This window comes from Neodiprion pinetum, chromosome 6, assembly GCF_021155775.2.
Source record: "Neodiprion pinetum isolate iyNeoPine1 chromosome 6, iyNeoPine1.2, whole genome shotgun sequence".
NCBI classification, from domain to species: domain Eukaryota; kingdom Metazoa; phylum Arthropoda; class Insecta; order Hymenoptera; family Diprionidae; genus Neodiprion; species Neodiprion pinetum.
The window spans coordinates 26461183-26488332 of NC_060237.1; the positions used below are offsets into that span (position 1 = coordinate 26461183).

Below are 27150 nucleotides of genomic sequence, written 5' to 3' on the forward strand. Positions count from 1 at the left end.
TGTGCGTACTTGCATCGCACTCATGTAGAAGACACGAGAGAAATTTACGTACATAAGGGTGGACCTTTGACGGCAGCAAAGCCGCGCTGGCTTCAATCTGGAGTGGAAAATCGGGTTCACTCAGCGTTAGTCCGCGCGAAAAATAAACAAGTTGGCTTGCTCGTTGGAGTCAAGCGGTCGGAGATAAGAGCTGGAGGAGAGCGTGGAGGTAGAGTTAATGACGAGAGTTGAATTCCTTGGGTGGGGATATAGGTATAGTATATCCGTTCCGGGAAATGCGCGTCCGACCCGCGAGCTCAAAGCCCCGCATCCCAAAGGGGGACCGAATTTTTCTCACCCTGAATCGCCGTTCCACGGAGTCCCGAGGGTGCGTCCTCGAACTCCGCGACGATATTTATAAAAAAATGACGTGAAATCGAGAAGGAGAATGAAGAAGAAACGAATCATTCCCACCAGTCGTTTGTCCCCGGAATTGCACGGAACGAATGTCGGGTACAAGCCGTGAAACGGAAGCGGATATTCGCCGCACCACGTCGCGTTGCTCGATGGAATTTACCGTCACCCGTCTCGATGCAGTCGCAGAGTCCATTTCTGCTGTTATTTTTCACCTTTCAGCTACCGTGCACCGAGAGGCGAGTAAGAGGAAACAACGATACTCCTCCACCTTTGCGCCGAATGTCTCGGGAGCGAATAAATCGGAACGTCCGTTGGGTAAAATTTACGTTGCGTTTCCGGGATAAAATTTTCCAGTTTCCTTCGTTGTCCGTTCCGCAGCAAGCTTGTAGGTGTGCGCGGTGCTTCGGTGGTCGACGATTGTTTCGAGCATACATTGCAGGTTTGAATCTCGGTTCAGTTGTCGTTTCTTGTTTCCTTTTTCAATCCGCGTTCTCGACTCGGATCATGAGCTCGAAAATGGAAAATACAGCCGGTGCATTCGAGCGAACATACCGTACATCCTCTGCCATATTTGTGCCGAGAAATTCAGGCTTACAACGTGTGACGTGAAATTCACAGCATTGGCTTTGCGGACTATAAATATCTGTCGCACGTGATGCGAAGATTTTCCCAGAGGACAATACGATCGAAACGCCTACGAGCCTCCAGCGAGCTAGACAGCGTGCCAACAGTTTTGCCCGAGGGATGTGACAGGGGGATGGAAAAAAGTGCGCCACCCGAGTGTCTTAGAGACCGGCAGATCTACTCGAACTCATCTTTCACACACTCGGGAGGATTCTCTGTCAGTCGTTTAATTACAGCCTGGTTTTTTTCGCTGCAGGGAAATATATGGACGAGGGAAGAAAAATCGAGTCGTCGGAATGCGCGGCGAGCTTTTTCTATCCGCCGGGAAGCCTGCAGCTTTTCCGTATTCCCGGTACGCTGCGTAACGAATTTGGTTACCGGATTCAGGTTCGAAGGAATTTAACGCGCGAGAAGCTCGCGGATCCAAAAATAGAATTTGTTAACAGGTGGCTGCTTCAGTCACGGATTGCTTATCAGATTCAGACGAGGTTTTCGCCTAACGAACTAACAAACTTACCAGACCGTATCCCTTCGCGTTACATGGGATAATACCGAGTAATATGGTGCGTGACGGGCGTCCTTAGACCACGTATCCAGACCCAAGATCCGGGCCCCTTGACTCGAACGATAAACTCGAGAATAAAATCTCCCCTCCCTTTCGGCTTATGCCAAAAATAACTGCTAAGCTCCGACGTAATCGGCTTGATTCTTATCCCTTCCAAAAGCGCTGCAGGGAAAAATTTGCTAAACATGCGCGTGGTCGAGGCAACGGAATTCTACAATATGCGCATGATTCTTCGAGGGAATTGGGAAATTCATAAAACTGTATCCCGTACTTTATGGTACATTTGATATCGCTGCGTCAAGTCCGCGATTTATAACTAATGTATAGGCCGTAATACGGGTGTAGAAAGAGCCGAGGTGCGTGTCGGGTAATATCGCGCGATTAAGGGGGGGAAATAGGTTTAGGACTTGGTTATTTCAGTGATTTTCATGATTTTTTTTTTTTTTTTTTTTTGGCAAGAAAGGAGTTTATATAATGTAGTGAAACTTTGAAAAGAAAATACTTTTAAAAAATTACTATATTTATTTGAATATATGTATAAGATGTTACTTCAACGTTGCAATAAATTACGTACATTCCTTTCTTAGCAAAAAAATTCACGACAATCACTAAACAAGCCGTAGTCGCAAGCCTATTTCTACCCTCAGGGTTATTCGCGCATGGTGCAAAACTATAATCTAAGGTGTAGCGCAAAGGGATCTCGTGCCTTTTGATTAGTTTAATTGCACTGATTTCGTTCGATAAATTCCTTCTCATTCGTCGATTTTCCGAGGAAGCTGTTGTTCGTTGTTAGTTTGTCCGCGAAATTGCTGTGTTTTTCTTTATTTATTTAAACGACCCGATTACTCATTCCGTCCCGAATATTTCCTTTCGCGGTGTAAGAATAATTCAAAAGTAACGGGGAAAACGACGGGTTCGCGTGGTGATACGTGGTCCGATAAGGTGTCGTGAGCTACGGCGATGTAGTTAGCGCGGTACGGTTGAAGTGTGTGTACTGAAGCGTGAGATCAGAGACGTGTGCGTACCGCGTGCAGTCCTTCACCACTCCCAGGATAATTTTCACTGGTGAGGATTAAGCTCTAAATTCCTGCCAGGATGATTTGCGGTGGATTAGATAAAGGACGCGGCCAAATTCGTCATTCAAACCGCTAAGGATAATTGCGGGGGTGAAACTAGGAGGTGGGTTCTTGTTTACAGTAGATCATTTGGTCTAAAGTGCCTGTTTCGGATTTCGGGATTCGGGACTCGCCGAGGTTCTTCTGCTCACTGCCTCTCGTGAGGAAGATTCTACCGCACGACGGTATTCGTCCCATATATTACTGCGCGATATTCTCATTACGAAGGGTGACGGCGCACAGTTTACATTAAGCAGATCACATCCTCCGATTCCCATATCCGGTGTGATTTTCCGGTATAACGACGATTTCCCAACGCATGCGGGTCCAGCCTTTGCCGGGGAGACACGGGAAAACTAACGCAGGACGAAACGCGAGGCGTTTATTTTCCCTCGGAAATAAATTCCCCCGCCGTCGTATTCATCCCCTTGGTACGGATACTCGAAGCACCGAATTCCACGGTTCTCAACGCCGCCGCGAGGAAAGGAAGAAGACAAAATCTCGCCCACCCCGGTAACCCGTCCAAATCCAATCCTAATTTTTCACCGGACAAACTAATGGCGGCTCTTGTTTTACTTTTTGAAAATAATTATCCTTCCCTCATTCCTTTGGAAAATTCTCTTTCCTCCTACTTTCGTATTCATTAAAAACCACCGCCAGGTGAGTGCCGGTTTTCCACTTACCGTAAATAACCATACAACGGCGAAATGTTATACTCGCAGGAAACGATAACGTATCACAGTGTGTCGGGACAATATCTCGAAATCGTGATCGTGTTTCAGGTTTCTGCCCGTCGAGTGCATTTTCTCACTATACAGGTATTATAATACGATAAACTAATACACGAATTTCATTTTTTCTAAAGAAATTCCATTCTCATCGTCAACCAGACAGCGAGCGATCGGTAAATCAAGGGCAATGATTACACCAAATACCATGACGATGATTTTCACCTGTGGTTATATATCGTACACATTTTCGTACTCCGTTTATTCACGCTTTTATCACGCGCATTATACAAACACGTACCGCAGATTAGGCTGGAGGCGCAGGTAGAGAAAGACATAGAGAGAGAGAGAGAGAGAGAGCGATAGAATGGAATAGAATAGACTAGATAGAGAGAGATAGAGAGAGTGGCGGCGTGTCCTATCGCTATGCAGCCGACTAGGTTCGCGTTAACCCAATTACAGGAGAACGGTGGCGGTGGCAGGGAGGGGCGGGGGGGGAGGGGGGGGGGGGGGGGGGTGAGGAGGATGTAAACTTGGTTGTCTGGATATATTGGCAACAACACCTTCCTTGGTGAGGCTGGAGCCCCGCTTTGTGTCCTCCGGCGCTTCGCGTAGCGCCCGCAAGCTTGCACCCTTAGGGCTCAGGGGTTCTAGGAGTGATTTTCGCCCGCTGCTACAGCGGCGCTACGGCCTCGGTATGAACTATAAATATTTGCATTGGGTAGAATTTGCGGAAGGGAAATTGCAAACGCAATATCCAGCCGCTGATTATTGCGAGCTCTTGATGCATCCCCGCCATAAATTTGAAACGGATTTTACGTTCTTACCCCGACGCGATGTAATTGCGTTGTAATATCGCGGAGGCAATTTTGCCGGGCAATATACATCTTGCGTATAATATACTCCTGTCGATGCTTTCCTGCAGACTAAACTATAAACAATATCCAAGAGCGAAATTATTTCGTCTGCTGCTGATTTCAAACGTTCAGGTGTTCGTAAAGGGTATCAAAGAAGCAACAGGTTCGCTTCCAGTTTTAATACAGCGGTGGCTGAAACCTTTGGAGATTTTTAATTTCATCAACGGTGTAACTACGAGCCTCGGATTAAATAAGCCCACTTCCACTTTGTCTCCGCAGCTTCGTTAGCCGTTCAATCGCTGATGATGCCTTGACGTTTCGGTGAAACTCGAGATAAGGATCACTGTAATTAAAACACCGCTTACAAACGGGACAGTCTCGTTACCAATTTCACCGAGGAGTTATAATGAAAAATACCGCCTTTTAAACGGCTTCATATCCGCGGCGTCACAATTGTATAAATATTCACCTCTCTCGTACAATTTGCGCTCTGTATAATCCCGCGGATCGAGGGTAAAAAATGAGCCCGCAGGGCTGCCGCAGGACAAGTAGGCGGTTGGTAATCCGGTGTAAAGAGCCTGATCCTGATCCTTTGAAATACCGAGATTACACGTTTGTCAAATTCACGGGGTTGCCCGACCACTGACCAATACTCCCGTTAATTAAATGACGTGATTTTCACACGTCCCGGTCACTTTCTCCGTGAAAATGTTCCGCGTGCAGAGTTTACCCGAGTGATCGATAAACCCGGAACAAATGATGCTGCTGCTGTTACCGTCCAGCTTCCGTCGATCTGCCTGACCGGCGTCCATCCCTCTTCGATTTCCTCCCCTTTTCCCGTTGCAAAGCTAATTATCTTGCAGGTGGCCAAATGGACTCGAAGAATGATTAACGACGCGTGTTTTCCGCGCCCCTAGAATCGATCTCACGCCTCCGCACCGACCTTATATCGCCATTAGCCCCGTGTCCAGGGACTGTTCGACACGAGTTTGAAAAATCCCTGACATTTGCGTCTAATGAAATAAAGTTAACGATTTCATCCGCGACCATTGCTCTTTTTCATCGTGTGTCTTTGATTCCAGTCTGTAATCAGACTTGTTGTTTCGCGATCGAAACGGAACCAGCCGACGCAGGTATACATACCTAACAGCGTCCCGACAAAGCGCGACTTGTTCGAATGCAGAAATGCACCACGTATCGACGAAGCTCGATAAACTTGACCGCATAACGAGGCCGGCGTAACTGCATCACACGACGTACAAGCGGCGTGTGTTTCGTTTGATCATAAATTAACGGCTGTACAAGAGGGAATGAGGACAGAGATATACGGGGGTGAGATATTCACCGGTTGTGATATTCAGCCGTAGTTCTGGCCGTCTCAAAGCCCGGTTATACCGCCTACCGCTGGCATTCATATTCATCGCGGTCATAGCGATTGTTACAAATTGCCCGTGAGATTTGCCCTCTGCGGGCCGGAGATCTCACCTGGGATTCACCTAAACTCCCCGGTCGCGTAAAGTTCGGCCCTGCATCCGGTCGTTTCTCATTGTTTTACCCTCTCCGCGAGCCCCGAAATATCGTAAGCTCTGCCATGGGTGTTAAGAAAGAGCGGTAAAATTCACTCTCACCCCCGCGTGCTTAGAGTATTTTTTCATTCTGAAACGCACAGAAATACACGGTGTAAATTATTCACCCGGTATAAATCGACGAAAGTGTCCGTGTTTAATCCTATCTCGTTCACTCGAGCCTGGATGAGGCAAAAATTTGTGGAGTTGTCACCCCGCCGCCCTGCTAACTCCGTGCCACGCAGTCTCGCCCGCCATTTCTCACCCCTTTACCGTTTATTATCCTCGATTTTTTTCCTTTTTTTTTTTTTTCTTCTTTTTTGTTTGCGTTCGGCGGTTTTCATTCGTTAATTCTTCCGTGTCGGCGGGGTTCGCCTGTGAGAGAGGAGCAAATCGTGTCTCGCTTCGCTAGCTCGGAAAACGACGTATTAATTACCTGTGTGTGTGTTTTTTGTAGCTTTTTTTTTCTCTCTCTTTCCCTCTCTCTCTTTTAACGGAATATTAATTGCTCTTTGTTTCACACTCGCGCATATAACAAAATTATAGCCGTACATTAGTATGAATATTATACATTGTTATAGGAACAGAATCCTCAACGATACATTTATTACCGCTTCTCAACACGCTCGCCTTTCGTACCGAACTTGCCCTGGGCTATTGTTTCTTTTACGTCGGCAAACATATTACATTTTTACTTCCTTCAACACCTCTGTTCTCTTTCATATCTTTCATTCTCTCGCTCGACTGTATTTTTAAGTCAAACAAAATTGCAGCTAGTTGGACGTGTTTATTTTAAAATTTCAACCGTTTGCTTTTCGATTCTGTGCTCACTCGGGACAGGAATTATTTGACAAGTTTAAACCCTTGTGAAATACTTTTACTTGTGTAACGGAGTCGGTTGAGAAGATACAACTTCGTACCACACACGTAACATTTTTTTATTTATTCTCATCAAAGAGTATATACTTCTCTCTCGAGAAAATCAATTTGATCAGTTTAACAAATACATTTTTACTCACTGAAAAACGAATGATAAAAGTCGCAATGAAATTACTAGCAAGAGATCTTCTTTACCTACGATTTTACTTACAGGCGATTCCTTTCCACTTGGTTGTTTTATTTTATTTATTTTTTTTTTCTTCTCTTGTTTAGGAAAGTTTCAGGATCGCTGGTACCTTGTCGATTATACGGAGCTCAAGTTGTCGGCGATGCGAGTTGGAGCTACGAGGGTTGTCCAGCTGATAAGCAGCTTACGTCTGAGCACCGTGGTGTTCGAGGGTAGTAGACAAGCCCTGCTTGTGCTGTCGCCTTGAGCCAAGATCGACCCTCGGATTCGTTGCTCCGACGCCGAAGTGCCGGACAAAATAAATTCTCCTCAAAAACAAAGGTCAACATCCGATTTGTGTAGGTATGCGCTGCTCGATTTCTATCTCGTACGTATTCGCTTCTTACTTTTTTTCCTCACCGTTGCTCGTTGCGATTCTTCGTTTCCAAGAATGAGCTAAAGATCGTTAGGAACAAAGCTCTGCGGCTAATCCGACTTGCAATCAATTGGCATATCGTGTTTTTCCTCCTTTTTCACCCACTCCCGTTGTCCTCTCCTCCTCCTTCTCATGAGTTAGTTATAGCTTCTTCGAGTTTCTTGATTGAATTTAATTTGATTAATCGTGAGAAGGAAAGAGTCCGGGATTAATTTCAGTGCCGAGTTTCTATTTCGTCTATTGAGACCACTAGATCTGGTTACCAAAACGCTGATTTCTGGGAAAATTATTCTAGTTTTCTGTCTTCAGAAATTAGCAGCTGACGATTGGCGGTAGTTATCGGAAAAATTTAGTTCACAATTTTGCTACGCTTATTCGCCATGACGACAAAGAACGAGGTGCGTAGGTTGTGAATGCAGCCCGGATGATTGATGCCTCGACGGTTCTTCGCGTATATTACGAGCCGTTGAGTGGAAACGGTAAACGAGACGATACTTTCTTTCTGTTATTCATTTTATGTCCAACGAGATGGCAATTAATCACGAAACTTCCAGCGATCTAGAATTGGTACGTGCTAAACCGCGTTAATTAATTATACGAGTCCATCAAACGTCGCGAATTCATCAACCAGCCGAACCTCCGATCGTAAAATCCTTCCAAAGACACATTTCTGACTGCGCCTACTCTCCGCATGATCGGCTCGCAAGCTCAATCAATCTACTCTCGAGGAGCGTGGACGTCGAGTTTATAAATAGTCTCGACCTCAACGCTTCAGGTCGATAAAAATACACTTTGAAGCCCGGTTTCAGCCTGGAAGTGCCACTTTGACTTGTAAAAAAATCTCGTAAACGGGTCTCTGCCCAGGTGAACTCTGTCGGGGAAATTGAATATGTATTATTGATGCTTATTCGAGCCATTTGAGGACGTACGGGACGTGCTTGGAAAGGTGTCGGGGTCAAGCGATCGGTTTTGATGGTCCACTTATTTCATTCACGGAAAATCCAGCCACGCTGCTGAATTGGCAAGGAATTTTTTTTGCCCGCGATTTCGAGCGCTTTCACGCAACCGGAATCGGAGGACGACTTTTGCCTTTTCGCTGACGTGCCCGACGACCGGTCCGCTCGTTTTCTTAATTACCCGCTTGTCCGTTCGTCCCGAAATTTGTTTCTTTGTTAAAATATACCGGCTGCGTCGAGGTTCGTCGTGTGATTTCGACTTCGTGAATCCAGCCATTATAATATTGTACAGAGAAATAAGAGAACACGAGTAAATACTCGCCATTGATGTATATTCGATGAAATGAAACCTCCATTGTCTGTTGTTTGTTATAATATAATGGGAAAACTTTGAATGCCTGCATTACATCGGTAATTGGTATCACAGCCGGGCCAATAATTCGCCGCTGTTGTTTCGGAGTTCGCACAACGATGGTTGAATTTTTTACTTCGAACGAGCTCTTGACAGGTTTAACTCGGAACATTGTTGTAGGATACGGAATATCCGTTGAATTTTTGACTTTTGTATCGATTGCAGCAATAATCACCATCATTTATACAATGACACAATAAGTTGAAGGAGAAAAATTTTGATCGTGTCAAGTGACGCTAGCGCTGTATTTTCCGGAAAAACGTGACACTCCGTGGCAAAGTAATTCACGAACAACGTCAGCGTCGTTAATTGTCTGACCATGTCGTGCGGTACACGAAAAATCGTGCCGGTCGGAAATTGAAGGGAAAAAGAAAAACTAGCAGCAGGAGAGGAGCAGCGGAAAGAGAAAAAGAAAGGAAGATTAACCGTTCCCTGGATTGACCACAGTCCTTAATTCTGGGCGATTCAACAGCCCCGACATTACCACCGTCCGATTTTTATCGACTCTCAATGTTCCCGTTCCTCAATCGACTTTAACTCTGATCGTGAGCGGTTCAAGTGGTTCGAATAGATTGATGGTCACACCGTACAACGAAGCTTCGCGTTTAGTGTCCTTTTGCCAGTTCGATTCAATCCCTGTTTTCTGGCCTCTGTTGGAAACAGCCGCGTGCAGATTTCAGCACCGTATTTGCTGAGTTTATAAGAATTCCCGAAAGTACCACGATTCTGGAATAATTTACGATTGTATTACGTGCAAGGAAATTCCCGGAGCCTTGATTATTAAACTATTAAACCGATCCTTGTGTCATCCATTTTTTACCGAGATCAATAGAGGCCGTCAGCTTTTTTCTCGTCTCCTGCATTTTTCTATCCAAAAATTGGCACCGATGAGAAGGACTCTCAGCGCCTCAGTCTCGCTTCTTGTAGGCATACAGGAGCCAGATGTTGTGGATTAAATTATACGCGAGTCTTCATCGATCGGTGCGGATGGCGAGGAACAACCGGATTCAAAGCGTTATTCAAGGGGACTCGGGTTGTGTAAGGGTGTGTATACGTCGCAATGTCAACTGCAGTCCTCGCTTCGGTGCCAGTGACAAGTCCCTGCACAATCAACCCGTTTGCTGTGTGTAACAGGCCACGCGCGCTTAGTTCGAGAAACAGGGAACGCCGCCGGTAACACCGAACCTCGGGCAATGGATCAAAGGACTTTTCAGAAGCGACCGAAAATTTTACGAGAGCGAAAAAAATTGGAGAACAAAAAAAAAAAAAAACAAATTGTTTCAAATTACAGCAGACCGTTACGGCTCGTTGGGATGTTGTTCTGTAATTTTTGAAAGTGCTTCTTAGCGCAATGAGCCATGTTGTACGGGGGCGTACAGCATCTAATGCATGAAACGGCCCCGTTCAACGAGACCTTGAGAACGCGGGTCGTTTGGGTAATTGAGATTATTTTCATCTGATTTTATATCCTCGTTTAATGCAACATGAGACTTTCATCGGATTAAAACGTGTTACGGTGCAATGTAAGTGTAAAACCGCGGCGTCTGCAGCAGTGGCAGAGTAAATTGCTGGAATTGTTTAGGTACCCGGTTCCCGGTGAAAAGACGCGAAAGTCGGAATGGCGGCGGTTATGTAGAAGTTTCAGGAACTCGGAGAAGCTAACCAATTTGGTAAAAGTCTAGACAGTTGGTTTTAGCGAGGCGATATCGCGGGGTAATCCCACGAAGAGAGAGAGAGAGAGAGAGAGAGAGAGAGAGAGAGTGAGGGAGAACTATAAGCGGACCGAAAAACGTCTCGCATTCGGGATCAGTCTGATTCTGAGGAACACTGTAAAGAAGCTCGCCGAGTATCTCAATCGAGAGGGAAACCGGGAGATGGAGAAATGGCCAAAGCTTTGACCCCCGATCTGTCTTTCGTTGTTATTTAATCGCGAGTGGGAAAATCCCGAGTCGGGAATGAAGACGAAGAAAAAGAATATCGGCGGCTGCCGATCTTGGCCCCGAAACTTGATTATCCTACCGACCGACAAGTTTTTTTTCCACCCCTCTCGAAGGAAGGGCGGAAAAATATTTCAACCGTTCCAGTCGGAGTCATGATAATCCAGTGCCCGTAGTGAACTGCGGCCAGACTTGACCGTGCCCCTCGGTTTTCGATTCTCAGTCTCAATCTCGCGAATCTCGACTCGGTTCTCATTGACCTTCCAGTACGTTCTCGACGCAGCTCTCGAGACGGAGAGCAGCCGAGGCAAAGCCGCGAAGTCGCGACGCTACAACCCGCCCGTTATTTGAAAAAAGAAGAAAAGCGGGGTAAAAAAAGAGCCGAAGAAAAGGGAAAAGTATGGCTATCAGTTCGGCCCGGTTTGCGGGTATTGTGCAACTTTTGTCGCGAAGCGCCAAAAACGCCGTCCGACCGGCCAACTCACCCCTTCATCCCGCAAGGGTGACGTGGGTATGGCTTCGGGCTTCAATCCGCTTTGACCAGGCAGCGGTAAATATTCGCCCAGATCACGGATGAGAGCTCAGACCGCGGCATCCCCGGCCCCTTTCATCCCCCGACAAACTACCTACCCGACCAACTCCCCTGCACACTGCAGCCCCCCCTCCCTCTCTCTCCCTCTCTCTCTCTCTCACCCCCCTCATCCTCTCTCTTTTTATACCCTCGCTATACCTCCGGCGTCTTCCTTCCAAGAAGGTCGTCAGCTCTGCTCTCTGCACCTCCGTTTCATCGGACTGTGTACCATGATGCCACGGCATTCGTTCCGTCGGTAGGTACGCCACGTATTTGTTTTTGAGCTTCGGGTCACAAAACGTCCCAAGCTCTTTGACGTGCAGTTCATTTTCAGCTGTTCGGCAGATACTCCAAGTTTTCGAAATGTTCTCGAATATTTTGTCCTCGATTCTCGTACCATTTGTTCTAATCTGATTCTGGTCAGAGGAGATTATTTTCGCGCGTGACGTGACTTTTCTGTGAAACGAGGCTAGCTGAAAAAAGTTTTAATCTTGGTGAAAAACGTGGTCGCGGAATGGTACGGAGAGAATTATTCGTAGCAAGAAAAATTTTTATGAACCGCGTGCGACCTTCTTTTCAATCAAGCCGTTCGGTCAGCCTACTTTTCCTTCCTTCCCTTTTGCGTATCAGCGTAGCTGTCTGCTCGAGTCAAAGTGATTGTGGTTACGTAATATACGTCTAAATTTTGGATTGAATAGAGAGTTTGGAAGTTGAGGGAACCCTGTATACGCTTCACTCGACAGAGAAATCGCGTAGCGTCGGGAATTCCACCCACTCTCTGTATTATATTTACGAAGGATACAAAGGATAATAATTATGCGAAATTGAACCTCGACGATTCTGACGCACCGCCGCGTTGGTGTGTTCAGGGGAGATAAAATTGGCAGCGGAATATCAAAAGCCGACCGAGGGATTTCGGCCAAAGGGGATTATGTTTTACGAAAAATAAGTTATTCATAGAAATTGGAAGTAGAGGAATGGAAAAAAATTATCGACGATGACAACGATTTGTTCATTTTTAACCGGTTTTGGCAACGAGACCATTTTATCAGCTGTGGCACACTCGACCAATTTGTTACTGAGAAAGAGATCGCGTTATCTCACTGAAACTCGGTAGACGGAGAGAAAGAGAACGAGAGAGACAGCGAGAGAGAGTGAGAGAGTGAAAATTTTTCTCGAAAAGTTTACTCCGCGAAAATTATTCCATCAAATACAGCGAACATTTTCACCACTTGAATTAAGTACACGGTACTTACACCTATACGTATATTGATATGCATAATGTAGACATAATCTTTCGACAATGAGAAAGTTATAGCGTATACGCAAGCGGAGAAGCGAGCGTCGAGAGCCGGTTCTCTCCTCTCTTTTCTCCTCCTCTCCTATCCTCTTCTGCATCCCCGTGGAAAATTATCTCTGTAGGGAAATTAGATTGACACTTTCCACTGTGAATTTCTCGGAAATCGCGTCATGGGATTTGGACCTTCCCTCGCGCCCCTTTTGCGCCTAAAATTAGTATACTAAAATTAGAACCACTGACCCTCTCGCTGCTGCACCGGCGACCGTATCAAGCCAATTTATAACCGCTTGGCTCGGCCTCGTAACCTTCGGATTTTCTTCAACCCTTCTGCGTAATTATCAGGAAAAATGTTGTTAAAACAGATAGTACGTCGCGTACGTGAGCTGGAAGAGTTTTCCGGGATATAATAACGTCCAACATTTTGTATACTGCACGTTTCGTGAATTATTCATGTACATGAAACTGCGAAAGGATTCGTGATTCCGACGCGTTTTCATCTACGACAGATTCTTCGAATTATTTTTACTACGTTATTCGTTTCTGATTAATTTTTCATCTATTGTGAATTTGAGTTTTTTATAGTCGACTGAATCCGCACTTGTGTAAAAAATAGTTTTTCTCTTTTCTTCATCTCTCTCTCTCTCCCTCTCGTATTGGCTGTCGGCTCAGCCGTCCGATTTTAAGGCATATTAAATGTATGGACGCACGGCGCAGGATTTCCAGTTGAATGGTGGAGAAAAAACGTGCGGCTCTATTCATATAAATTCTGGTCCCGGTAGAACGGGAAAGTATAACAAAAGTCTCGATTCCCCGGAATTCCAATAAATCCAGCTTTCAGCTCAACTTTGCCGCACAGAGCCCCGAACCAATTTAAATTCACAGAGCCCAATTACATTGATTTTAATCTTCCGTTCAATTAGCGGTAACGCTTTACAACGTCCCCGCACAGTGTGTAAATTCACGGATTTATTCGAACCGTGGTCAGATTGTGATAATTGATTAAGTTGCTGATGTATTGTCCAACTGGTGAAAAAAATTGAATGGAAAATTTTTCATTTCATCAATTTCCAATATCATAACACACGTGTAATAACTGTATAGATATTAAGCATCGTATTGATTTATTGTGAAATCGGTTTATTTTTTGCTTCCTATGTTGCAGGTGAAACGTATTGTTCGACCCAGATAAACCGAAGCGATGCTAAAGTGACGAGGTGGAATATTATTTTCCATTTTTGTTGACGAAGAGAAATGAGGCTGTGAAAAATCGTCAATATGCCATAAATTTTAGAAAACGTTCGAGACGCAAGCTGAGATTCCAAGTGAGCAAGCCATGGGAAAAATATACTCGATATAAGAATAAACGAACAAAACTTGGAAGAAAACAATTCATAGAGAAAAAAGCGACAGGAGTGAGAGGAAGAGAAAAATTCAGAGAAGCTGAAACCTCGGTCGGTTTGAAATTATCCATTAGCGGGAATACATTACTCGTTATTCATTTCCCAGCACGTAAAGTAACTAAAATAATTAATTTTTCGAGCTCATTCGACGAAAATCTAATTTCTGATTGAGAATTACGTAACAACTTAAAACTTACGGTTCGTTCGATATCACGAGTGCAATATATCAACAAAGAAGAAAAAAAAAAAAAAAGACGAGAATAAAATATTTGAAATATGGATAAAACTGCGTACTTGCGATAGCGCGGTTTTTCTTTAATTCACAGAGAAAAAAATCCGCTCGATCGTCAGAGAGAGATCAGGGATCACTCGGATCTCGGCATCCGTTTGGCGCCGGAAACGAACGAAGGTATAAAAATCAGAAGACCGATAATGTTTCCAATCGCGTTGAGAGAATACCGATCGGAGGATCGGCCGACAGCGGCGTGATCGGCGTTAATCCCGTGCCTGATAAGAGCGCAATCTCTGATATCAGTAAGAATGACAAGACACGCGAAACGAGCGAAAAGACGGGGGACCGAAGCCCCGACCTGGACCTGATATCCTGCAGGCAGAGGAAGCAGGGACTCGGCGTCCTCCTCGCATCTCGGGGTGCAAGATGAACGAAAGCGATATTTTTTACCTGCTCGGTTCGGAAGATGGCGAAACGAGCAGCGGCGGAACCGACCTGAACAAGACCTACTACAACGCGTCCAACGGCGGTAACGAGACGGGCTACAACGACCTGTGGAACCTGGCTTCGGACAGAGCGGGCCTGGCCATAGTGCTCATCCTCTTCTCCGTGGCAACGGTATTCGGGAACATGCTCGTCATCCTGGCCGTGGTGAGAGAGCGGTACCTCCACACGGCGACGAACTACTTCGTGACCTCGTTGGCCTTCGCCGACTGCCTCGTGGGTCTTGTCGTGATGCCGTTCAGCGCGATATACGAGGTCCTGGAGAACAAGTGGCTCTTCACGACGGACTGGTGCGACGTCTGGCGGTCCCTCGACGTCCTCTTCTCGACCGCCTCGATTCTGAACCTGTGCGTGATCAGCCTCGACCGGTACTGGGCCATCACCGACCCCTTCACCTACCCCATGCGGATGAGCCGGAAGCGGGCCGCGATCCTCATCGCCATTGTCTGGGTCTGCTCGAGCGCGATTTCCTTCCCCGCTATCGCCTGGTGGCGAGCCGTTCGCACGGAGAAGGTGCCCGACGACAAGTGCCCCTTCACCGAGCACCTCGGCTACCTCATATTCTCGTCGACCATATCCTTCTACCTGCCCCTCTTCGTCATGGTCTTCACCTACTACAGGATATACCGCGCGGCGGTCATACAGACGCGCAGTCTGAAGCTCGGTACCAAGCAGGTCATGATGGCCTCGGGCGAGCTCGAACTCACCCTCAGGATACACCGCGGCGGCGCCACCAACACCGACGCTCGACACCTATTCAGGACAGCCTCGAGCACTCCGGAGGACCTTCAGGACCTCGAGGAGCCTCTGACCGCCCTGCACAACAACGGGCTTAGCAGGCTGCCGTCGACGAGGATCAACAACAAGCAACACCTTGGAAAGAACTTCTCGCTTTCGCGGAAACTGGCCAAGTTCGCGAAGGAGAAGAAGGCCGCGAAAACGCTCGGTATTGTGATGGGTGTGTTCATAGTGTGTTGGCTTCCCTTTTTCGTTGTGAACTTGTGGTCCGGGTTCTGCTCGAGGTGTATTTGGCAGGAGGAAATTGTTTCCGCCGCCGTTACGTGGCTTGGGTGGATTAACAGCGGCATGAATCCCGTCATATACGCTTGCTGGAGTCGCGACTTCCGGAGGTGAGTTCGTCTTTAACGTTTTATCATCATCCTCCTCGTACTTGCTCGTAACGCGCACTTTTGACTCGTCGAATCGAAGCACACCCAAGGTACGAATATCGTGAAACTTGCGCCGAGGGATCGTAGGACGGATGAAAGCGAGCAAAGGATCATCTTGGCGAGATGTCGTTAGTTTGTTTCGTTAGGCGAGATCCGCGACAGGTTCGGCGTTACGAATAGGGGTGATACCGGGCAAAAACGACAGACTCTGACAAAGAATAACAATGAATGGAACCTTGTTTCGAGGGATAAACCGACCCGTGACTGCCGCGTCTAACCGCGCCATCTTTGGCTGTGAAAAAAGTTGGACCCGAGCGATAAAAAAGAAGTGAATAAACGAAAAGTCCTGTCGCCGGTCGACTTTTTCTATACAGATGCGACGTCCTCTGGGAGGTTGATATATCGAATTTTTTTTCCAATTACATCGGCGAGAATCTTCGTGGAGAGAATATGACGAGACAGCTAGGACCGTTTCAATCCGGGAGATTGAACTAGACGCAACTATCCGAACTCGATATGCATAACGTATATATCGCGGTAGTCCTTCTCTCTTCGAGGCAGGGAATCGCCGGATCTCCCACCCTCGGCCTCAGGATTCATGGGACAGTTTAAACGTGTCGCTCCTCTGGAAGAGATTTCGGGTCTGAATAATCTCTGCCCACCGACCGTAAAGGCCACTTTGCATAATACGATTTTTACCGAATTCCGACCTCGATTTCTTCCCACCGTTCACCAGTCCGTCTTCTCACGCAGTGTCACTCCCCTTAAACCCTTCCATCCGAACCTTATTCGGCTGTTGCCCATTTCCCGCGTGATTTCGTCTCTTATCATATTCTTTTTGCGAAAGAAACCAACGTCGGAGGGATCAAAGAAATTAACGAGCAGCTGCTTTCTCCGTCTCCCAGAACCGCGCCTCGACCGATTGGCGCATATTTCTGAATCTTCGTCCTTTTTCTACACCCAAACGTGTCTGAACACAGTTAAGTTACCTCCGCGTCGAGCCGGGGTTTGTGCGAGGCGACGGCAAAGAGGCATAAGACTCAGTCGGCTGTAAACTTCGCGTTATATCCACCCTCCGAATCCCCCGAGCTGAATCCTCGACTGCTCTTGGATACCTCGGCCGGTTCCCATCTGCGTATAGTCCCGATTACTTCCCCGGTACTCGCGCAGATTTCTACTCGGTGGAAAGTTCGCGGTATATATGTACGTATACGCTACGTTAGAGAGAATGGGACGTGAAAGAGGAAGAGAATAACGCACCTCTCTTGGATGGGCCGGATTTTTATGCTCTTCGTAAAAATTGAACACCTTCAACGCTCGACTCGACCCCTTTAAATGCGGGTACGTCATATGTGCGCAGCAACGATGAAATTGTAACGCTCGACACGGGCGTGTTACAAGACGACACGACACGTCAAAGATAGCACGAGTTTACAGCAGACTGAATTTATGTCGCTACCGCAGCTGTTGCGTACCTTCGGTAAAATTACCTTGAGAATACGGGTTCAAGGGAGAGGCTTTTCAATCTTCGACACGTACGAGGCGAACCTTCGTTTGTTGTTACGACCGCCAGGGTGAATGCGTCCACCTCCGTTTCCCGATCGCCGTCAAAGGTCGGCGTAAGGTATCCGGCCGTTTCGTAAAGAGAGTAAATTAGAAGGTGACCTAATTAAGAGTACCGAAAGCGTCAGCTCTCGATCTCTTTGCCCGAATAATCGAACTCCCACGGTGGTCTTCCCTGTTTCTTTCGCGGCGTGTATTCGCGACGCAAGCTTGTTGCCGAAACGTCCGAATCCCCGAAGCGTGAATTTCCAGAGGGTCAGTTTTTGTTCTTTCGTTTTTTCAGCACGAGCCGGGAATTGTAACGTCGCGTTTAATGGCGAGAGAGCGACTGCGGGCTGACAGAGAGTGAGGCGAGGGGCGGCTAGTGGCAATTCAACCGACTTGTTAAGCAGGGCTATTCGTATGCCGTCCCCTGTCCCCCCCATTCCTCTCCCCGTTTTCCCGACTCGGCCCCTTTCAGCGTTTGTTCTCTTTTCGTCCCGAGGACGCTTCGCTGCAGGGGTTGCAGACTCGACGGCAAGAACATATCGCCGAAGGGTTCCTCCCCTCCCCCCCCCTCCCCCCCACCCGGCTGGTATCTCGAATTATCCGCCCCGCAACATACCGACTTCGCCTATCTTTCCAAGCCCTCGCAACCCTCGACCTTTACTCCGCTTTTCACCCGTTGTTTTTCTTTTCACTAACCCCCTCCTGGTTCTTGGCTGCCTCTCGAGCCGGGGAACCCGGCGTTTTGTACAGACAAATATCTCCGCTTCAGCACGGCACGCTCTCGGATTATTCAAATTTTCAACCCCCTCGCCACTTCGCTACCGCGCCGATTATACTCCGGTGAAAAAATCGCAGTCCCCTTGGCCCGGGTTCAACTACGACCGCCTTTTTCCACGACTTTTTACAAGTGTCCCGGTAAAGAGTTTGTCGACTGCAGTTACGGCTCCGTTTACGTACAACAGAAATTATAATTCGTCGAGACAAATAAAATTTACGATCAAACGAAGGATCGGAAGTTGAGCAGCTGCGGGTCAAGGTCGAGGGAATTAAACTTTATTCAAACGGTATCTCTTTGATGTGGAAAATCATTTCGCATCCACGAATTTCAATTCAACAATTCGAAGTACTAAAAGATTCAGAGCGTTGACACGAGTGTAATTTTTTTTCCTCCTCAACCGCTGACGTTTTTAAACAATACCTCAAGTTATACGAACCGAATAGACTTCTTTTCTTCCAACAAAATTCAATTGAAACAAACTTCAGTTTCAATTTTTTAGCCGTGCTTCGAGCGATTTATTGTTTTCTTAATTTTCATTTCACTGGGCGCATACGAGACCATTCAAATCACAATTAATCGGGCACCACTTATCATGAAACTCGGTCGAATTTTATGCTACCGTTTAACGTCAATTTTCTACTCTCTCTTTCCCTCTCTGGAGTATCGCGCAAACTGTAAGGTCGAAACGATTTGGACGCGTCGCGGGTGCGAGGACGAAAACTTCCCACCTGCAGACCGCAAACACCATAATTTTGCTTGCCAATCTCGAGGGTACGTAGCTGACACCGAGACTTCGCGGTCCAGCGACGCCATAATCGGCGTCGGCGATTTTCCCGCCTAATTGCAACTGATTTAGCGGCGTTGACGTGAAACCGAAAATTGAATACCAGCCCTTGGAGATTCAGTCAAAATTTGAACCTGCAGAAATAGCCTGTTAGGATCTTACGCGTATAATTCACAACGATACGCTGAATTTATTTTCTTCCGATAATGCGGCATCCATTTTTCACCCCCTTGTGGTCAGATCTGAGGTGAAAAAACATCGCTTCTTGGGATTATGAAGAGTGTGAGGGGACAGAAGGATATTGATTCGTGCAGAGTCAGCTGCAGCCAAAAAAGTTTCTTCTTTTATTCGCTACTTCTGCAGCAGGCTCATAAATCTCGAGTCTTGCGATCCATTGGGAGCCTTTAACTCTCGCCGAAGATCTCTAACGAGGGTTAGCACACGGGATGATCATTATAACCGTGCTCACGCCGTTAGGGATATAATAAATACGTGCGTGCAATAAATATTGCGTGTGTTGGGAGGACCGCGGGATCCCTTATAATTCCCCTTCGTTTTCCCCTCTTTATCCCTTATTTTTCCCTCAATAATGAGCCAGCCATACGCTTAATGCTTCTATTTTCACGCCCTTATTTAACCCCTTGCGAAATACGAGTATACACTTACCGAGTTCGCAGTTATTATCCACATTGTGCAGTTTTGTTTTCAAACCTAAAAGATTTTTGAAACAATTGCGATAAATATCAGTTTAAAAAAAGAAAAAACAACGGTAAGAAATGTTGTTTCGTTGACACGTTTTCAACACGAGATATAATTCTCACGAAGCTAACTAAGATGAATTCATTGTTCCCCAGTTTTTTGAAAAATTGACAATGCTTAATCCTAGATGCTTTATGCAAGCTTTCTCGTTAATTCCACCGGCTTCAACTGCTTCTTACCGTAAGAAATGTTTCGAGAAATCAGAAGAACAAGTATACACGATTATACGTGAAGGAAGTGCGAATTTTCCCAAAAGCATGCGTCCCCGCATTACTTCTCGGATTCTGTGAAGAAAGCCGAAGATTAAAGGGAGGCGAAAGTTGAAGGGTCGAAATGAGGATCGGGAGACAGGAAGCAGCCTGCGGCGTGCTCGGTGAAACGATCGTTTTTCTTTTCGAGTTTCTCGTTTTATGGTTCGCAAAGCCGGAGGGGACACGGTTTTTGCATCGCATTGCTTCGAGGCCCGTTGCGAGCTTTTCCTGAATTTCCCGCAAGCTCACCGGCCGTTTCACGCGAGCCTGGAACTGGATATCGAACGATGCATGGATTTGAATTTTGCACCTCTGTGCACACGTGTCCTAGAATCGGTGACGCGGTTTCACCCTGACCTGCGTCGAGCGCGGCCGTAAACCGACGTTTTATACTCGTTTGCGGCCAGTGAATCGACTTTGCCGATCCGCTGAAGAAGTACCCGAGACCTGATCCGAAACTCGACAGAGCGGTTTTATCGCGGCAATTTATGCGAAACGGATTTCTGCCCCGTTCTGCATATAATTGGCATATTTTCACCACATCTTGAGGGGGTGGAACTGATCGCGTCAAGAAGCAGAGCTTCGTGCTTGGAATTATCCGCGCGCATCACGCCACTTGGCCGAAATTAAATTTTCGCAAAAACCAGCCCCACACCCTCGACGTATAACCGTGAGGACATTTCTTTTAAAGAAAGTCAAACGATTCTCGGCTGATTGTGAGACGGCGACCAATCATCGGGTGTTTACGCTCGATCGATAAGCCTCGTATTTACCTGCAAATAAACCGTCAATCACTTCTTCGCATAAATAAAACTCGAAATTCGAGGCCGGAGGCGAGAGTGGCGGGCGGATTGCAAGTCGGCGGGTATAACTCGATCGGATTAAGGTATTCGTTTCGTCTCGAGGTACTGGTCGGAGATTCAAGCGTCGCTTTATCAGCATCTGGAAAAATTTTTGATCATCGCGAATGTAAGAGGGGACGTAAATTCACGAGCCAATATTAGTCGTTCGTATTAAATTTGCAGTATAATGATTTGGATTGATTTCTTCGTCGAAGACGGGAGTGAATTCTGCTCCCTCTCGTGTTCTCCAATTTTCGTCATGCCCGGCGGAATCTTGACTGTACCGTATGTATAAATTACAGTACGCGAGGGTGGCTGGTGGTGAAAGAAACGTGGAAGCAAAAATCAAATGTAAGAGAATGAGACAGCGGGAGGGAGGAAAAATATTTTTCCTCTTCTATTTTCATACGCATGGAATTTCCTTCGGAAACATAAACAGCCCTGCGCCCACAGCTCGATAACAATTTTCCTCGACGGTCCTCGAGGATGTCAGCCCTCCGAACTCATTCCGCTCGAGCAAACGACCAACGATTTTCTCCAATGGTTTATTCATTCGTATACGATTGAACAAACATCAGGTGATTCCCGGTAGCTCTACGTAATTGGAATTCCACACTCGCTTGGAGAGATCGCGTGATCCACAGGTGTGATAACTGTCCGCCGATTCTTTTCTATGCGGTAATTGAACACCGGTTGTTCGAAAAATTTACCTTTCTATTTTCCGCACGAGATGCGTGTCGCGTTGCGTGAACCGCTGCACGGATGCTCGAACCGTGCCAGCGAAAGGTCGTGTGTCACGCGTTACGGGTCACCGAACATAGCCGGGGTTCGGATATAAGGGAACATCGGATAAAAATAACCGCAAACTCTGAGCACCCTAGTCAGTTACCACCGCAGGATCCACGAGATATAACAACACAGCAGCACCGATGTGAAGTAGAACGTGGAGAATTTGAGAAACGAAATTACGCCGCTAAAATATCTATCTGTGTTTATTCATTTTTATCCGCGTTGTTTCGTTCCTTGCGCGAACGATGCATCGCCGATTGCAAGAATAGTAAAAATAATTGAAGGATGACGGTGAAAAGTGTTGCTAAAAAATTTAACACCCCCCTTTGAAGAGCCGGCGAATGGGGTGCGGGAAAAAGGCAGTTGAATGGCGGGAGAACACGGGGTCGTAAAAGGAACGAGAAAAATTCCTTCGCATTCTCGTGAAAGTTAACGACGGTCACGACTAGAAAGAGAGAGAGAGAGAGGAGAGAGGAAGAAGAGGAGAGAAGGAAGGGGAAAAAAGTAAATTATCGCGCCGTAAGGCGATAAGGAAAATAGCGAGTGATACCGTTTCGGAGATTGGTTTTCGAAGAATTGAGTTATATCGAGGGTGGTACACACCTGACTTTAGAGCCCTTGGACGTTCCACCCTTCGGCGTTTGCATATCTGTTGTCGTCTTATATGCGTGTATACACATCTTGCATATATTTATACACTTCTCTGGATTTATCCACAAAATATGAAATACAACGTTTTATTTAATACAGATACATCGTTTTTTTTTTTTCTTACTGTGATTATATTTTTTCTTATTTTTGTTAAATTTTCTTATTTTTTTTTTTTTTACTTTTATTTTTCACCCTCCGCGTAGTACGTTACTTCGATTCTCATTTTTTTCGCCCCTGGCTTCTCCTATACAACCTCGAGATACTTTTGTCGCTTGCGATCGGAAGAAACCAATGAACGTATACACGATTCGCGCGGATGAAAAGACGGGGAGTATAATGTAGAGAAGAAGGGGACGACGATCCGGGATAAGCTTCTATAACTGAAGGGACCCAAGTTTGCGAGATGAATTAATCGCACCGACGAAAGAAACAAACGGTATATTTTCGCATAGTCGATCTTTCGAAATGTACAGCTATTAGTAAAGTCGCCGAACGGATATTGGCCGACATATATCTGTAACATAATGTCCCAGAAACGGATCTTTTTCTAGGAAAATGGATGAAACGATAAATCGAGGAGAAGTCTACCGCAGATAAGAAAAGTAAGAAAGAAAATATGAACTTACGGTGGAAAAGTGAACTGCACGCTCATCAATCAACGGTCTCACGTCTCTCGTTGCGTGTTTGTTGGCAATTTTTCAAGGTGTTGAGGCGTCTCTGCAGATTTGTCGCTCCTCAAGTTCCAACTTTCTATTTACTTTGCTCAAACTCGCATAAAACAATCCCTCCACCCTGTAGCTCGGACCGGGGCATGTAAATCCAGGTACATCGCTGTATGTTTGTCCATGTGCCCATCCACCCTTAACTGTCTGCACTTTGAGATGGTGTCTTACTCTGCGTGAAACTGCCCCACACGCAAACGATGCTCGACATCTCTAAACGAGCATTAAAGCCTTGCGCAGCAGACGATTTCACTCGTGTTTAATTGCTCTGCAAATATTTACCACTAATTATTGAGCCTGACGGGTTGACGAAGCTGTTCAAAAGACTTCGGAAAGGATTTTTGGAAGCTCAGTGACGCGTGGGGTTTTCAAAATTGAAGCGTATATGTATTTCGGGAGGAAAATCAACGTCCAGCTGATATCCACTCGTAAGTTGATCACGAGGCTGAAGCAGGTAGCGTTAAAAATCATTTTTCAAGTAACTTTCAAACAAGATATCCTAACAATATTAATACGATCAAAATCTCTTTCAGTACTTCGTCGGTACAACTTTAAATTCGTATATTTTATCTCGTTCCATCTCCTGCAAATAGAGCGCTATAATTTTGGGGAAATTCGTTTAATTTTTCCTTTTCTTGTGAGCAAATTGAAGCGGGATGAAGAAATAAATGGATGTTTCTTTTTTAAACATTCTACTCATCACTGCATGGGCAAAGGGTGAAAGGTAAGAAAGGAAAAAAAAGAAAACATCGCGCAATTCAAGACGGCCGTCGGGGTAATGGAAACGAACGAATGTCAGAGGTGAATGGAGATAAAAAAGGGGGAAGGAAGGTTGAGAGAAGGAAAAAAAAACAAGAAAAATAGAAAAGAAATAAGAAAAAGTGCGGGAATACCCGACACCCGGAGAGAGAGGAGTCCAATTGTCAGACTATTGCGCTCGACGTGTAGTAATATCGATATCCTTCGATATACCGTGGCTGCGAGCCTCGGGTCCTCGACGCGCACCGATATCTCTGGAGTAGGGTGCGACACCGTGTCCTTTCGTTCCTTCGTTCCTTCGTCCAAGATATTGGCCGTTGTCTTCATCATTCAGGAACAGAGGATGCCGGCTGGACCTTTTCGATCCATTGAGTCCTGTCTGTGTGAGACGAGATGTTCTCCAAATTTCTTTCCCTTCCTTTCATTGTCTTTATCACCGTTCCTTTTTTTCTTCGAGTAGGTCTCGCAGATTTTTCCCGCATCAATCCGCGACTGGCTCATTAAATTATCAACAAGAAAATTCTCGACCCAAACCGATCGAGGTTTTGCCTGAATCTATCGTTATGATATTACTTAGCTGGCTGGTAACTTGGCGGAAGAAAAACGTGGCAGATGACGAAGGGCTTGACGAGGGTAGTTTACCTTCGATCTTCGACGAAAACATATCACTCTATATATTACACCTCGACGTTACGGGCCAGGCCAATCCGTTTAAAGTTATTTTTTCTCAAAATTTCAACGAACGAAAAATGAAAATAATATCCAAAATACAGTTAGAGATTATTTTTTCCAGTTTCGTTTTTTTTTATTCTTGCTCTCGCAATTCAAACAGAATGTGAGCAGACGTTTCTATTCACTGATGCAGACATACGTGTAATTACGTACGTACACAGATTGGAAGGATTGAAATTTATATCCCAATTTTCGTTGACCATAACGGCTCGCCCCGGTAATTTTTTTCTCGCCCCTTTGTTACATCGCTGTTTGATTTTTATTTTGTCATTTGTCTACTCTATTTTCTTCTTCTTTGCAAATTCTTCGCTCGACATGAAGAAGGACGGTCTTTTTTTCATCGATCAAACGAGGACTCACCGGCTGGTAGGTATTGGAGAACGGAGTCTGACGTTCCTGGATTTATCACTTTCTTTATTATACATCCTTGTTGTTTCGTCCTTCGCCGTTGCTCTTCTCTTCTTTTATTTTTTATTCTTTAGTTTTTTGCTTCCCTCGAGTATCACGAGTTACCGTAAAGTGCGCGAATGCGGATGGGCGAGTGATCCTATAAGACGCTGTTGAAGCCAGAGTGGTGCTAGTTAGTCGGGCGTGCCGAGGAGAAACACGGGGGCCGAGTGGCTCGCCCTCAAAGTACCTTTGCCGCCGAGCCTCCGAAAGGGTAAAAAGAGAAAAAGACGTTGGAAGCAAGACGCCTCCAAATAGAACCGAGTTACGTGGTTTACTTCACTGTCTAGGCATCTCCGCGTCGCAAATTACGCTCATAAGCCATTTCAATTGACTCGGTAAAATGACTCATAGTCAGCTGAACATTCGTCAGCCGGTATAATTCTCTTACATATACGACCTGAAACGTGCGGCTCATCATTCAGGATATAAACTACTTTAGTACCTCGAACGAAGTTGGCCCCAGCGGTTGGGCATGTTTCGCATAAGTTGGGCTTCATTAATGATCCTCAAGCTTATAGGACGGTTTTTAGTCCGCGTAATGCGAAGGACTTGAGCGAGTGTGCGTAACAAGAACTTAGCTCTGGGTCGAATAAACCTGCGTTAATCCGTCATCCGGAAACGCCGGAAGCACTTCCGCACCATCGGAGTCTTTTTCAAAGTCGTTGGTGGGGAGAATTGGTCTGGGTAAATATTGAAAAAGAATTAGGCACAAGATCGACGTTGACGAGGTGGGAAGTTCTCCTTTCCCCGCTAGTCACGCGGATCGACGTCTTCCGAAAGATGCGGATTTTCAGGCAAGGAGTACAACCCGAGTCGTGCAGCTTTTGGAACCGCGGAGAGGGATTTACGGGTCCGGCTTCTATACCGTGCAGGTCGTAAATCAAACTCGTCACTCCCTGGCGGTCCCGGTTCATGGGATAACAAATTGGCTCAAGCCACCCGGCAAAAGTTCCTCGATCCAGAATGCCAGCCGAGGGTCTGCAGTCTCGCAGCCAGAATCTCACTGGAACGAGCGTTTGACTTTGAAGTCTGATCAAGTAGCAGCAGCCGCGTATTAATGACAAATTGGCAAATAAGCAGAAGGGCGATATTTTCGTCAGATTCGGCTAGGAATTAACAAGCTCGATTAGTCTAACAACAAGCGGTGCTTCGAATAGTGAGAAGATGTAACGCGTTCGAAATATTTGCAGGAAAGCTGCACGATTTTCTTTTTGAGAATCCTGCAGATATCTTTGAAAATATTTCACTTCTCGTTCAATTTTCATTTCAAAAGGTAGAGTAATGTGGGTATTATAGAACGGTTTCATCACGTCAGGGAACTTCCGAACTTTTCCTACGAGGTCTCCGCCTGTCTCTCCTCCCCTGTTTCTCCCTCTCTCTTTCTCTCTCTTTCTCTCTCTCTCTATCTCGTTCATTGCGTCCTCAAACATAATTGAAATTACCCGCTGTGTTATTATATATCATCATTCTACGGCAATCTTATACATTTTCTTAGAGAATTGTTCGTTAAATGGAAATACTTTGAAACTGTTTTTTTTTTTCTATCCTCCTGTTTTGTGACGAGTCTTCAAAGTGGGTTGAAACTTGATATAATTAACTTGATAAGTTGTTTGATTTGTCGTGCCGGAGAAAACTGTGCAGACACAATCGATGGTTTAATGGAAAAAGAAACCGATGCTCGGTCGTTCAGAAGACGGAATTAGTAAGGAATTAGAGGAAGGAAGACAAATAAGTGAGGAAGAAAAGAGCCTCGAGCTTGTTCGCGGTTGAAAAAAAAAGAGAGAGAAAAAAAGACGGAGGCGTCTGGTATTTAATCAATTATCTGAATCGAGGAATCCCTCCGTGTTTTTTCTCGGCCCTCCAAACCACCGAGTTAAGATCCAAACAATCCTGTGGCAATCGAAATCTCTTTCGTAAGGATGATGAAAAAAAAAAAAGGGAGAAGAAATTACAGCGTTGTTAAGCAGTTGCCTCCTAATCTCTTTCCCCCGCAGCGAAGGGAACGGAGAAAAAGTCGTGTTTGCAGAATCGACCTCGACGAAAAAAGATAGATTCATGTGCGGTGAGGAAACAAAGCGAAAAATTCGCGCCTACTGTCCGTGATTTTAGTCGCCGTCATAAAATGGCCAATGGACCAATTTAATTGCCGATAATTCACCGCTGCGTTGGAGGATTATTAGATCGTTATAAGATCCTTGCGCTAAAGAGAACGTCGGAAATTGGTTAGCCGGGTAATACAGCGATTATATTATCTGGAAGGAAGCGGCGTT

The 27150-nt window shown here is 45.9% G+C and overlaps 1 protein-coding gene across 4 annotated transcripts in view; it reads left to right on the forward strand.

Moving 5' to 3' along the window:
* The window catches only part of LOC124221718 (dopamine receptor 2), a 100588-nt gene that overhangs the window by 10480 nt on the left and 62958 nt on the right, over nucleotides 1–27150 (forward strand). For 3 of the 4 annotated variants that reach the window (XM_046631966.2, XM_069137064.1, XM_046631968.2), the window contains one exon: nucleotides 13670–15773. In XM_046631966.2, coding sequence (XP_046487922.1) covers nucleotides 14566–15773 — 1208 coding nt within the window. In that variant the 5' untranslated portion in view covers nucleotides 13670–14565. Of the gene's footprint in view, nucleotides 1–7002; nucleotides 7259–13669; nucleotides 15774–27150 lie in introns of all 4 variants that reach the window. The other variant, XM_046631967.2, reaches the window with a different exon arrangement.